General features: G+C 48.0%; 1 protein-coding gene across 1 annotated transcript in view; it reads right to left on the bottom strand.

The window, feature by feature from the left end:
• Positions 1 to 4,566: 4,566 nt before the first annotated feature.
• Positions 4,567 to 14,888, bottom strand: part of LOC123998877 (brain-specific angiogenesis inhibitor 1-associated protein 2-like) — a 116,632-nt gene continuing 106,310 nt past the window's right edge. Inside the window, exons 6-7 of the mRNA XM_046304099.1 lie at positions 14,027 to 14,255; positions 4,567 to 4,574 (exon numbers count right to left, since the gene is read on the bottom strand). Of these exons, the coding sequence (XP_046160055.1) occupies positions 4,567 to 4,574; positions 14,027 to 14,255 (237 nt within the window). The remainder of the gene's footprint in view (positions 4,575 to 14,026; positions 14,256 to 14,888) is intronic.

Below are 14,888 nucleotides of genomic sequence, written 5' to 3'. Positions count from 1 at the left end.
TGGCTGCTGCTCGTGGCCAGAGTGCTCGGTGAGCTCTCTCGAGTTCTATGGGCCTGTCAGTGGACAGGTGGTTGTCTGGCTGCTGGTGGGGGCCTCAGTGCTCGGTGAGCTCTCTCGAGTTCTATGGGCCTGTCAGTGGACAGGTGGTTGTCTGGCTGCTGCTCGTGGCCAGAGTGCTCGGTGAGCTCTCTCGAGTTCTATGGGCCTGTCAGTGGACAGGTGGTTGTCTGGCTGCTGGTGGGGGCCTCAGTGCTCGGTGAGCTCTCTCGAGTTCTATGGGCCTGTCAGTGGACAGGTGGTTGTCTGGCTGCTGGTGGGGGCCTCAGTGCTCGGTGAGCTCTCTCGAGTTCTATGGGCCTGTCAGTGGACAGGTGGTTGTCTGGCTGCTGGTGGGGGCCTCAGTGCTCGGTGAGCTCTCTCGAGTTCTATGGGCCTGTCAGTGGACAGGTGGTTGTCTGGCTGTTGGTGGGGGCCTCAGTGCTCGGTGAGCTCTCTCGAGTTCTATGGGCCTGTCAGTGGACAGGTGGTTGTCTGGCTGCTGGTGGGGGCCTCAGTGCTCGGTGAGCTCTCTCGAGTTCTATGGGCCTGTCGGTGGACAGGTGGTTGTCTGGCTGCTGGTGGGGGCATCAGTGCTCGGTGAGCTCTCTCAAGTTCTATGGGCCTGTCAGTGGACAGGTGGTTGTCTGGCTGCTGCTGGGGGCCTCAGTGCTCGGTGAGCTCTCTCGAGTTCTATGGGCCTGTCAGTGGACAGGTGGTTGTCTGGCTGCTGCTGGGGGCCTCAGTGCTCGGTGAGCTCTCTCGAGTTCTATGGGCTTGTCAGTGGACAGGTGGTTGTCTGGCTGCTGCTGGGGGCCTCAGTGCTCGGTGAGCTCTCTCGAGTTCTATGGGCTTGTCAGTGGACAGGTGGTTGTCTGGCTGCTGGTGGGGGCCTCAGTGCTCGGTGAGCTCTCTCTCCAGTTCTATGGGCCTGTCGGTGGACAGGTGGTTGTCTGGCTGCTGGTGGGGGCCTCAGTGCTCGGTGAGCTCTCTCTCCAGTTCTATGGGCCTGTCAGTGGACAGGTGGTTGTCTGGCTGCTGGTGGGGGCCTCAGTGCTCAGTGAGCTCTCTCTCCAGTTCTATGGGCCTGTCAGTGGACAGGTGGTTGTCTGGCTGCTGGTGGGGGCCTCAGTGCTCGGTGAGCTCTCTCTCCAGTTCTATGGGCCTGTCGGTGGGCATGTGGAGTCACTCGGGAAGTTTGTCTTGCAGGTAGCGGATCAGTGGCATGTTTCCCTCTTCTTTTTCGCCCAGATTGAATAGGACACAATTATTCCTTCGCCCCCTGTTTTCCAGGTCCTCTGTTTTCTCTTAAAGATGTTAGATTTTCTTTTCAGCATACGCTATTGTGTCCATGGCATCTGTCAATAAGTTTTCCATGGATAGGATTCGTCCCTCTGCCTCGTCCAGGCGCACGGCGTTTATGGTTATCTTGTTGTTGATGTCAGGCAAATGCGTTTTCCAGGATTGTCACCTTGCCCCCTATCGCACTGACCTGAGAGTTAATGGCATCTAATTTGGTGTTTAGTTCTGTACGTTGGGATCTCAACTCAGAAAGGATGTCTTCGACAGAGTGCGAGGTTGGCATTCGTCGTGCCTCGTGGGGGAGCGGGTTCTCTTGCTCCTGGCTAATGGCGCTAGTTTTTTCTGAAGCTAGCTTCTTCTTGGAGGCTTTTTCCGTCGCTAATACTTGAGTCCGGGTAAAAATGTCACCTGTAGTGTCGCCTTTTGTAGCCGCCATGACTTTTTCTTACTAAAGCTAAATGAGTGTGAACTTGGCGTGGAGGTAAGATTATGAATTGGAAACAACTTGTGCGGAGCTCTTAATTCATGCAGGCATCTCGTTCAAGGGTCACGTGATCCCCCATGTCCTTGTTTTTTAAAGAAAAGCACAAAGAACTTTCCTCTGAAACTCATCAGTCTATTCTTGTTCTGAGAAATGAAAGCTATTCCATGCGAGAAATTGCCAAGAAACTGAAGATCTCGTACAACGCTGTGCACTGCTCCCTTCACAGAACAGCGCAAACCAGAATAGAAAGAGGAGTGGGAGGCCCCGGTGCACAACTGAGCTAAAGGACAAGTACATTAGAGTATCTAGTTTGACGAACAGGTGCCACACAAGTCCTCAACTGGCAGTACCCGCAAAACACCAGTGTCAACGTCAACAATGAAGAGGTGACTCTGCGATACTGGCCTTCCACGCAGAGTTGCAAAGAAAAAGCCATATCTCAGACTGGCCAAGAAAAAATTAAGATGGGCAAAAGAACACAGACACTGGACAGAGGAACTATGCCGAAAAGGCTAGCATCTCGAAGTCGCCTCTTCAACACACACACACACACACACACACACACACACACACACACACACACACACACACACACACACACACACACACACACACACACACACACACACACACACACACACACACACACACACACACACACACACACACACACACACACACACACACACACACACACACACACACACACACACACACACAAGAATGATAATTCTCTCTATTTATTTCAGCTTTTATTTCTTTCATCACATTCCCAGTGGGTCAGACGTTTACATACACTCAATTAGTATTTGGTAGCATTGCCTTTAAATTGTTTAACTTGGGTCAAACGTTTTGGGTAGCCTTCCACAAGCTTCCCACAAGAAGTTGGGTGAATTGTGTCCCATTCCACCTGACAGAGCTGATGTAACTGAGTCAGGTTTGTAGACCTCTTTGCACACACACACTTTGTCAGTTCTGCCCACATATGTTCTATAGGATTGAGGTCAGGGCTTTGTGATGGTGACTCCAATACCTTGACTTTGTTGTTCTTAAGCCATTTTGCCACAACATTGGAAGTATGCTTGGGGTCATTGTCCATTTGGAAGACCCAGTTGCGACCAAGCTTTAACTGATGTCTTGAGATGTTCCTTCAATATATCCACATAATTTTTCATCCTCATGATGCCATGTATTTTGTGAAGTGCATCAGTCCATCCTGCAGCAAATCACCCCCACAACATGAGGCTGCCAACCCTATGCTTCACGGTTGGGATGGTGACTTCGGCTTGCATCCCCCTTTTTCCTCCAAACATGATGATGGTCATTATGGCCAAACAGTTCTATTTTTGTTTAATCAGACCAGAGTCCATTTCTCCAAAAAGTACAATCTTTGTTGCCATGTGCAGTTGCAAACTGTAGTCTGGCTTTATTATGGCAGTTTTGGATCCTTGGCTTCTTCCTTGCTGAGCGGCCTTTCAGGTTATGTCGTTATAGGACGCATTTTTACTGTGCATAGATACTTTTGTACCTGTTTCCTCCAGTCTCTTCACAAGGTCCTTTGCTGTTGTCCTGGGATTGATTTGCACTTTTCGCACCAAAGTATGTTCATTTCTAGAAGACGAACGCGTCTCCTGCCTGAGCGGTATGACGGCTGCGTGGTCCCATAGTTTTTATACTTGCATACTATTGTTTATGCAGATGAGCGTTGTACCTTCAGGCACTTGGAAATTGCTCCCAAGGATGAACCAGACTTGTGGAGGTCTACAATATTTTTCTGAGGTCTTGGCTGATTTCATTAGATTTTCCCATGATGTCAAGCAAAGAGGCACTGAGTTTGAAGGTAGGGCTTGAAATACATCCACAGGTACACCGCCAATTGACTCACATGATGTCAATTAGCCTTTAGAAGCTTTTAAAGCCATGATATTATTTTCTGGAATTTTCTAAGCTGTTTAAAGGCACAGCCAACTTAGTGTATGTAAACTTCTGACCCACTGGAGTTGTGATACAGTGAATTATAAGTGAAATAATCTGTCTGTGAACTGTTGTTGGAACATTTACTTGTGTCGTGCACAAAGTAGATGTCCTAACCGACCTGCAAAAACAATAGTTTGTCAACAAGAAATTGTTGGACTGGTTGAAAAACGAGTTTTAATGACGCCAACCTAAGTGTATGAAAACTTCTGACTTCAACTGTATATACAATTGGTTAGGACAGCGTCGGGGGTGTGCGCATGTGTGGCGTCGAGGTGTGTGTGTGGTGTGTGTGTGTGTGGCGTCGAGGTGTGTGTGTGGTGTGTGTGTGTGTGTGGTGTTGGGGTGTGTGTGTGTGTGGTGTTTGGGTGTGTGTGGTGTTTGGGTGTGTGTGTGTGTGTGTGTAGTGTTGGGGAGTGTAATATTCATCTAAAGGTCCTTCCTGCTGCACCTAGCCTTGGTCCACTCTAGTCAACGACATAACGAGATCATTAGCAACATTAACATCACAGGGCTACTAAGCAGCGTGTGTGTGTGTGTGTGTGTGTGTGTGTGTGTGTGTGTGTGTGTGTGTGTGTGTGTGTGTGTGTGTGTGTGTGTGTGTGTGTGTGTGTGTGTCGTGCTACAAAAGGAAAATAAAAAGCACTGAACACAGGGATGTAGGAGGGGGAGCGAGGAGGGAAAGAGATGGTGAAGAAAGACAGAGAGCGAACAACAAACAGAGAACCTTAACCATTCCTGTCCTCCACCAGACTGCACTCACACATCATTTACTTCCCTGACACAACAGAAGAGAAGAAAGCATTCTGTCACACCCACCGTCATCTTAAACACATGTTTAGTGTGTTATATTATGAGTAAAAACAGCATCAGCGTGCAACATTCACAACCCTGTTAGAAGGTGTGTTATATGTGTTAGAATGATCCAATCAATCAGCTTTTAATCACTTTCTCTAATAGCATTTCCATGTTAGATATAGTCCCCCCAGGCTGGTGAGGTACTACTGTAGCTGGCTGTTGTCCCCAGGCTGGTGAGGTACTACTGTAGCTGGCTGTTGTCCCCAGGCTGGTGAGGTACTACTGTAGCTGGCTGTTGTTCCCAGGCTGGTGAGGTACTACTGTAGCTGGCTGTTGTTCCCAGGCTGGTGAGGTACTACTGTAGCTGGCTGTTGTTCCCAGGCTGGTGAGGTACTACTGTAGCTGGCTGTTGTTCCCAGGCTGGTGAGGTACTACTGTAGCTGGCTGTTATTCCCAGGCTGGTGAGGTACTACTGTAGCTGGCTGTTGTTCCCAGGCTGGTGAGGTACTACTGTAGCTGGCTGTTGTTCCCAGGCTGGTGAGGTACTACTGTAGCTGGCTGTTATTCCCAGGCTGGTGAGGTACTACTGTAGCTGGCTGTTGTTCCCAGGCTGGTGAGGTACTACTGTAGCTGGCTGTTGTTCCCAGGCTGGTGAGGTACTACTGTAGCTGGCTGTTGTTCCCAGGCTGGTGAGGTACTACTGTAGCTGGCTGTTATTCCCAGGCTGGTGAGGTACTACTGTAGCTGGCTGTTGTTCCCAGGCTGGTGAGGTACTACTGTAGCTGGCTGTTGTTTCAATGTTGACGGTATAAGAGTCTGTGTCGGACTGTAGGCTGCGGTTCTGTAGTCCCAGTGGAGTGTGTGTGTGCGTTTGTGTGTGAGGGGGACTGTAAGCTGCAGTTGCTTAGTCCCAGTGAGGCTCCAGCACAAATGAGTTGACTCCCCCCTCCCTCTCTCCCTCCCTCCCTCGCCCACGGCCATACTGTACGTGATATGATCAGGAAAATTGAGTAGTGTGAAAATGAGAAGGGAGATTGCTTTCTCCTCTCCCTGGTAAGGTACCGTGTGTTATTAGGAGCAAGGCTAGATGAGTTGGACCTGTCTGCAGGTGGGCCCAGCAAAGCAAACAGCCAAGCCATACTTTTTTAATCAACATACTAGGCTCACCCATATAGAGAATGTGTAACGCTAATGCGCCATTGGTTGATTCGAGTGCATCATGTCCTCTTATCTAATTAACAGTTGTTGTCAAACAGTGAGTCTGGAAAGACCGTTCTCTTCCTCAGTGAATTCTACTAGATGAAAAGCCTAAATGAGTGAAACATCCTCACATTTAAAACATACCTGATTGTTTAAATTTCACACTATTAAAGCGTTCTATTCTCGAAAACCTAAAATGACTACTATTTAGAATGCAAGTATGGGAATTGGGACACGGCCAATGTGTTTGTTTTCTATGACATTGTTTTTGTTTCTCATTTGATGTGTGTATTTTTGTCATTCAGAGCTCATCTGTATAAAGAGGCCTTGGTCGGAGTTTGACTCCCTGATAAAATACAGATAACATAAGTCTGCTAAAGGAATGGGGCTGGAGACAGTGTTAGATAGTGCTCTATACATTACAGTACTCAACACTCTCTCCCTGGTACTCTGACAGACACAATACCGACATCTTGAGACTAAGCTTCAATCTGACATTTTTGTCAAAGAGTGAGTCCCCATAGGAGTGAGTCCCCATAGGAGTTAGTCCCCATAGGAGTTAGTCCCCATAGGAGTTAGTCCCCATAGGAGTTAGTCCCCATGGGAGTTAGTCCCCATGGGAGTTAGTCCCCATGGGAGTTAGTCCCCATGGGAGTTAGTCCCCATGGGAGTTAGTCCCCATGGGAGTTAGTCCCCATGGGAGTTAGTCCCCATGGGAGTTAGTCCCCATAGGAGTTAGTCCCCATAGGAGTTAGTCCCCATAGGAGTTAGTCCCCATAGGAGTTAGTCCCCATAGGAGTTAGTCCCCATAGGAGTTAGTCCCCATAGGAGTTAGTCCCCATAGGAGTTAGTCCCCATAGGAGTGAGTCCCAAAGGAATTAGTCCCATATACATATACGGATGGTTCTTGAAAAAGTACTAGACTAGAAAGTTCTATCTGCATAAACCCCAATGCAAGCCAATCAAAAAGCCTGAACAAATACAGACGGACCAATCAGAACAACACGTCTTTGCCAGTAAAAACTGAACATGTCTAAAAACTGGACTGTGTCACATAGGACCTTACGGCTCTGAAATATCAATCTGGGTTCAACCTTAAAGGTTCTATCTGAAATTGCACCCCTCTAAACATGATATATTTACAAATGTCTCAGGGTTTTGATACTCTGCACTTTAGGAACCTTTAAGGTTCACCTTAATGCGTCATGAAAGAAGAAGAAGTCACTACAAAACAGTTCTGAGATCTGGGATTTGAAAACTTTGATGCTCAATATTTTCAAACTATGCTTTGAATAGATGTTATTGGTCACATACACATGTAGCGAAATGCTTATCGTCCCGGCGTCACACAGTGGCAAGCCACATCTAACACACCTAGCCTGTCCCTGTCACCAGAGGAAGGGCTGGAGCATCCAGGAGAGGTAACAGGGGAGCCCAGCAAAACATGAAAAGCTCCCCCTAGGAGGGGTGCATCGCTGATGTGACCTTCCGGTCCGGGTTGGCGCCCCCCTCGGGTTCGTGCCATCTTCATGGTCTGTACTCGGCCTTGTCTCAGGGTAGTAAGTTGGTGGTTTGAAGATATTCCTCTAGTGGTGTGGGGGCTTTTTACTCAATCACCTTGTCCCGGACCTGATGTTTTCAACTTTCTAACTCTCTGCTTTTTTTTGGCTGTGTTTCTGTACAGCATCGGCTGATGTAAAAAGGGCTTTATAAATACATTTGATTGATTTAAATAAATGTTATTGATGGTCCCTGAACAGCTTCCGCATCACGTCTCACAGCAGCAGTCAGGCTCCAGCTTTAGTATGGATCAGCTGGATGTCTCCTCACTCTGACAGTTCTGTCTGGCTACTCCTCACTACACTGCAGGTCTTATACTAACTCTGACAGTTATGTCTGGCTACTCCTCACTACACTGCAGGTCTTACACTAACTCTGACAGTTCTGTCTGGCTACTCCTCACTACACTGCAGGTCTTATACTAACTCTGACAGTTATGTCTGGCTACTCCTCACTACACTGCAGGTCTTACACTAACTCTGACAGTTATGTCTGGCTACTCCTCACTACACTGCAGGTCTTATACTAACTCTGACAGTTATGTCTGGCTACTCCTCACTACACTGCAGGTCTTATACTAACTCTGACAGTTATGTCTGGCTACTCCTCACTACACTGCAGGTCTTACACTAACTCTGGAATCACACATTTACAAGAGCAAACCTGCTACAGCTACCAGACCTGTTTTTACACAGCGTTCAGCCCAACCCCGTGGGCTGAACTACAGTAACAGGGGACCTGAGCAGAGTGATTCAATCACTGATACATGCCAGAGTAACACAGACACAGAAAAAAAGCTGAGTGAGGGTTTCAAAACAGGACTAGCAAACAGTTTGTTTTCTTACTTCCTGTGTGTGTGTGTGTGTGTGTGTGTGCCTGTGGGACCTCTCTCTGGTGAGGTACTACTGCAGCTGGATGTTGTCCCCAGGCTGGTGAGGTACTACTGTAGCTGGCTGTTGTTCCCAGGCTGGTGAGGTACTACTGTAGCTGGCTGTTGTTCCCAGGCTGGTGAGGTACTACTGTAGCTGGCTGTTGTTCCCAGGCTGGTGAGGTACTACTGTAGCTGGCTGTTGTTCCCAGGCTGGTGAGGTACTACTGTAGCTGGCTGTTATTCCCAGGCTGGTGAGGTACTACTGTAGCTGGCTGTTATTCCCAGGCTGGTGAGGTACTACTGTAGCTGGCTGCTGTTCCCAGGCTGGTGAGGTACTACTGTAGCTGGCTGTTGTCCCCAGGCTGGTGAGGTACTACTGTAGCTGGCTGTTGTTCCCAGGCTGGTGAGGTACTACTGTAGCTGGCTGTTATTCCCAGGCTGGTGAGGTACTACTGTAGCTGGCTGTTATTCCCAGGCTGGTGAGGTACTACTGCAGCTGGCTGTTGTTCCCAGGCTGGTGAGGTACTACTGTAGCTGGCTGCTGTTCCCAGGCTGGTGAGGTACTACTGTAGCTGGCTGTTGTTCCCAGGCTGGTGAGGTACTACTGTAGCTGGCTGTTGTTTCAATGTTGGCGGTATAAGAGTCTGTGTCGGACTGTAGGCTGCGGTTCTGTAGTCCCAGTGGAGTGTGTGTGTGCGTTTTTGTGTGTGTGTGTGAGGGGACTGTAAGCTGCAGTTGCTTAGTCCTAGTGAGGCTCCAGCACAAATGAGTTGACTCCCCCTCTCTCCCTCCCTCCCTCGCCCACGGCCATACTGTACGTGATATGATCAGGAAAATTGAGTAGTGTGAAAATGAGAAGGGAGATTGCTTTCTCCTCTCCCTGGTAAGGTACCGTGTGTTATTAGGAGCAAGGCTAGATGAGTTGGACGTGTCTGCAGGTGGGCCCAGCAAAGCAAACAGCCAAGCCATACTTTTTTAATCAACATACTAGGCTCACCCATATAGAGAATGTGTAACGCTAATGCGCCATTGGTTGATTCGGGTGCATCATGTCCTCTTATCTAATTAACAGTTGTTGTCAAACAGTGAGTCTGGAAAGACCGTTCTCTTCCTCAGTGAATTCTACTAGATGAAAAGCCTAAATGAGTGAAACATCCTCACATTTAAAACATACCTGATTGTTTAAATTTCACACTATTAAAGCGTTCTATTCTCGAAAACCTAAAATGACTACTATTTAGAATGCAAGTATGGGAATTGGGACACGGCCAATGTGTTTGTTTTCTATGACATTGTTTTTGTTTCTCATTTGATGTGTGTATTTTTGTCATTCAGAGCTCATCTGTATAAAGAGGCCTTGGTCGGAGTTTGACTCCCTGATAAAATACAGATAACATAAGTCTGCTAAAGGAATGGGGCTGGAGACAGTGTTAGATAGTGCTCTATACATTACAGTACTCAACACTCTCTCCCTGGTACTCTGACAGACACAATACCGACATCTTGAGACTAAGCTTCAATCTGACATTTTTGTCAAAGAGTTAGTCCCCATAGGAGTGAGTCCCCATAGGAGTGAGTCCCCATAGGAGTGAGTCCCCATAGGAGTGAGTCCCCATAGGAGTGAGTCCCCATAGGAGTGAGTCCCCATAGGAGTGAGTCCCCATAGGAGTGAGTCCCCATAGGAGTTAGTCCCCATAGGAGTTAGTCCCCATAGGAGTTAGTCCCCATAGGAGTGAGTCCCCATAGGAGTGAGTCCCCATAGGAGTTAGTCCCCATAGGAGTTAGTCCCCATAGGAGTTAGTCCCCATAGGAGTTAGTCCCCATAGGAGTTAGTCCCCATAGGAGTGAGTCCCCATAGGAGTGAGTCCCCATAGGAGTTAGTCCCCATAGGAGTTAATCCCCATAGGAGTTAGTTCCCATAGGAGTGAGTCCCATAGGAGTTAGTCCCCATAGGAGTGAGTCCCATAGGAGTTAGTCCCCATAGGAGTGAGTCCCCATAGGAGTTAGTCCCCATAGGAGTTAGTCCCCATAGGAGTTAGTCCCCATAGGAGTGAGTCCCAAAGAAATTAGTCCCATATACATATACGGATGGTTCTTGAAAAAGTACTAGACTAGAAAGTTCTATCTGCATAAACCCCAATGCAAGCCAATCAAAAAGCCTGAACAAATACAGACGGACCAATCAGAACAACACGTCTTTGCCAGTCTAAAAACTGGACTGTGTCAGATAGGACCTTACGGCTCTGAAATATCAATCTGGGTTCAACCTTAAAGGTTCTATCTGCAATTGCACCCCTCTAAACATGATATATTTACAAATGTCTCAGGGTTTTGATACTCTGCACTTTAGGAACCTTTAAGGTGAGGACCTTAATGTGTCATGAAAGAAGAAGAAGTCACTACAAAACAGTTCTGAGATCTGGGATTTGAAAACTTTGATGCTCAATATTTTCGAACTATGCTTTGAATAGATGTTATTGGTCACATACACATGTAGCGAAATGCTTATCGTCCCGGCGTCACACAGTGGCAAGCCACATCTAACACACCTAGCCTGTCCCTGTCACCAGAGGAAGGGCTGGAGCATCCAGGAGAGGTAACAGGGGAGCCCAGCAAAACATGAAAAGCTCCCCCTAGGAGGGGTGCATCGCTGATGTGACCTTCCGGTCCGGGTTGGCGCCCCCCTCGGGTTCGTGCCATCTTCATGGTCTGTACTCGGCCTTGTCTCAGGGTAGTAAGTTGGTGGTTTGAAGATATTCCTCTAGTGGTGTGGGGGCTTTTTACTCAATCACCTTGTCCCGGACCTGATGTTTTCAACTTTCTAACTCTCTGCTTTTTTTTGGCTGTGTTTCTGTACAGCATCGGCTGATGTAAAAAGGGCTTTATAAATACATTTGATTGATTTAAATAAATGTTATTGATGGTCCCTGAACAGCTTCCGCATCACGTCTCACAGCAGCAGTCAGGCTCCAGCTTTAGTATGGATCAGCTGGATGTCTCCTCACTCTGACAGTTCTGTCTGGCTACTCCTCACTACACTGCAGGTCTTATACTAACTCTGACAGTTATGTCTGGCTACTCCTCACTACACTGCAGGTCTTACACTAACTCTGACAGTTCTGTCTGGCTACTCCTCACTACACTGCAGGTCTTATACTAACTCTGACAGTTATGTCTGGGTCTTACTCCTCACTACACACTGCAGGTCTTACACTAACTCTGACAGTTATGTCTGGCTACTCCTCACTACACTGCAGGTCTTATACTAACTCTGACAGTTATGTCTGGCTACTCCTCACTACACTGCAGGTCTTATACTAACTCTGACAGTTATGTCTGGCTACTCCTCACTACACTGCAGGTCTTACACTAACTCTGGAATCACACATTTACAAGAGCAAACCTGCTACAGCTACCAGACCTGTTTTTACACAGCGTTCAGCCCAACCCCGTGGGCTGAACTACAGTAACAGGGGACCTGAGCAGAGTGATTCAATCACTGATACATGCCAGAGTAACACAGACACAGAAAAAAAGCTGAGTGAGGGTTTCAAAACAGGACTAGCAAACAGTTTGTTTTCTTACTTCCTGTGTGTGTGTGTGTGTGTGTGTGCCTGTGGGACCTCTCTCCCCCTGCCACACTCAGGGCAGAGCAGTACTGTGTCCACGGTTCTCCAATACTCTCCACCCTCAGTCCTGGCCCTGTGTGCATCTAATCAGCATCTAAAGCTAGCCATCAGCCTGGTGGAGCTGAACTACCAACTAACCATCTAAAGCTAGCCATCAGCCTGGTGGAGCTGTACTACCAACTAACCATCTAAAGCTAGCCATCAGCCTGGTGGAGCTGTACTACCAACTAACCATCTAAAGCTAGCCATCAGCCTGGTGGAGCTGTACTACCAACTAACCATCTAAAGCTAGCCATCAGCCTGGTGGAGCTGTACTACCAACTAACCATCTATAGCTAGCCATCAGCCTGGTGGAGCTGTACTACCAACTAACCATCTATAGCTAGCCATCAGCCTGGTGGAGCTGTACTACCAACTAACCATCTATAGCTAGCCATCAGCCTGGTGGAGCTGTACTACCAACTAACCATCTAAAGCTAGCCATCAGCCTGGTGGAGCTGTACTACCAACTAACCATCTATAGCTAGCCATCAGCCTGGTGGAGCTGTACTACCAACTAACCATCTATAGCTAGCCATCAGCCTGGTGGAGCTGTACTACCAACTAACCATCTAAAGCTAGCCATCAGCCTGGTGGAGCTGTACTACCAACTAACCATCTAAAGCTAGCCATCAGCCTGGTGGAGCTGTACTACCAACTAACCATCTAAAGCTAGCCATCAGCCTGGTGGAGCTGTACTACCAACTAACCATCTATAGCTAGCCATCAGCCTGGTGGAGCTGTACTACCAACTAACCATCTATAGCTAGCCATCAGCCTGGTGGAGCTGTACTACCAACTAACCATCTATAGCTAGCCATCAGCCTGGTGGAGCTGTACTACCAACTAACCATCTAAAGCTAGCCATCAGCCTGGTGGAGCTGTACTACCAACTAACCATCTAAAGCTAGCCATCAGCCTGGTGGAGCTGTACTACCAACTAACCATCTATTGCTAGCCATCAGCCTGGTGGAGCTGTACTACCAACTAACCATCTATAGCTAGCCATCAGCCTGGTGGAGCTGAACTACCAACTAACAATCTAAAGCTAGCCATCAGCCTGGTGGAGCTGTACTACCAACTAACCATCTATAGCTAGCCATCAGCCTGGTGGAGCTGTACTACCAACTAACCATCTATAGCTAGCCATCAGCCTGGTGGAGCTGAACTACCAACTAACCATCTATAGCTATCCATCAGCCTGGTGGAGCTGTACTACCAACTAACCATCTATAGCTAGCCATCAGCCTGGTGGAGCTGAACTACCAACTAACCATCTATAGCTATCCATCAGCCTGGTGGAGCTGTACTACCAACTAACCATCTAAAGCTAGCCATCAGCCTGGTGGAGCTGTATCACCAACTAACCATCTAAAGCTAGCCATCAGCCTGGTGGAGCTGAACTACCAACTAACCATCTAAAGCTAGCCATCAGCCTGGTGGAGCTGTACTACCAACTAACCATCTATAGCTAGCCATCAGCCTGGTGGAGCTGTACTACCAACTAACCATCTATAGCTAGCCATCAGCCTGGTGGAGCTGTACTACCAACTAACCATCTATAGCTAGCCATCAGCCTGGTGGAGCTGTACTACCAACTAACCATCTATAGCTAGCCATCAGCCTGGTGGAGCTATACTACCAACTAACCATCTATAGCTAGCCATCAGCCTGGTGGAGCTGTACTAACAACTAACCATCTAAAGCTATCCATCAGCCTGGTGGAGCTGTACTACCAACTAACCATCTATAGCTATCCATCAGCCTGGTGGAGCTGTACTACCAACTAACCATCTATAGCTAGCCATCAGCCTGGTGGAGCTGTACTACCAACTAACCATCTATAGCTAGCCATCAGCCTGGTGGAGCTGTACTACCAACTAACCATCTAAAGCTAGCCATCAGCCTGGTGGAGCTGTATCACCAAGGCCATCAGACTGTTAACCAACTACTCATTTGAAGCTAGCTAAGATGGCACAAACAGACCTGGACCTGAGGTGAGCAAAAGTGTGTGTTGACCCCTTTATCCCTTGCTTGTGTGAGTGAGTGAGTGAGTGAGTGAGTGAGTGAGTGAGTGAGTGAGTGAGTGAGTGAGTGAGTAGCCGTGTGTCCATGTGTCTGTCTGCGTGTAGCCGTGCGTCCATGTGTCTGTCTGCGTGTGCGTGCATCCATGCGTGTAGCCGTGCGTCCGTCCGAGCCTGTCGGCCCTTCCATAGAGACTGACCTGCATCTCCTTCTCTCCGTACTTGGAGGGGTTCTTGCTGCCCTGGCTCTTCCTGCGGAGTTTCTTCAGTTCAGCCTGACACTTCTCCAGACTCTCTCCCTTACTCTTGTGCTCCACTTGGTACTTCTTCAACGCAGCCTGAAGGGGGCAGGAGAGAGCACACAGAAAGTTAGTTTATCAGCAATGGGGAGAACAAGTTGCCCTTTTAGAGTTTATCTTAGGTCAGTGTCTAGGGGGCAAATCCTATATGGATCTGTCATAGAGTATGTAACAAGTTGCCCTTTTAGAGCTTGTCTCTCTAAGGCCCTGTGTGTACTATCTATTAGCCTCCTGAAGCCCTGTCATCTTAACTGTCTGAGCACATCTCAACAGCTGTCTTTCATGTGGCAGTGCTGTAGACAGACCATTATGGGAGGGTTCATCAGGATTACCATGATGTGTGTGTGTGTGTGTGTGTGTTCTGATCCTCCCTCACATTAACTTTAACACGTTTTCTCCCACTCCCACCCTGCCACATCCAGTAATCTGATCTATTCCATGACTAACACATGTGATTCAACTCATCAAGGGCTTGAAGATGAGCTGACCAGTTGAATCAGGATCACACAGTGTGGAACAGGGGGGGGCTCAGGAAAAGGTTTTATGGATAGAGATAATGTAAACTTTGTACTGGTCTCTGACTAGCAATCTATATGGGAACTTTGTCCAGCGGATTGCTAATCTATATGGGAACTTTGTCCAGCGGATTGGTAATCTATATGGGAACTTTGT

Source organism: Oncorhynchus gorbuscha, linkage group LG16 (assembly GCF_021184085.1).
Source record: "Oncorhynchus gorbuscha isolate QuinsamMale2020 ecotype Even-year linkage group LG16, OgorEven_v1.0, whole genome shotgun sequence".
NCBI classification, from domain to species: domain Eukaryota; kingdom Metazoa; phylum Chordata; class Actinopteri; order Salmoniformes; family Salmonidae; genus Oncorhynchus; species Oncorhynchus gorbuscha.
This window is presented reverse-complemented; position numbering and strand designations above follow the sequence as displayed.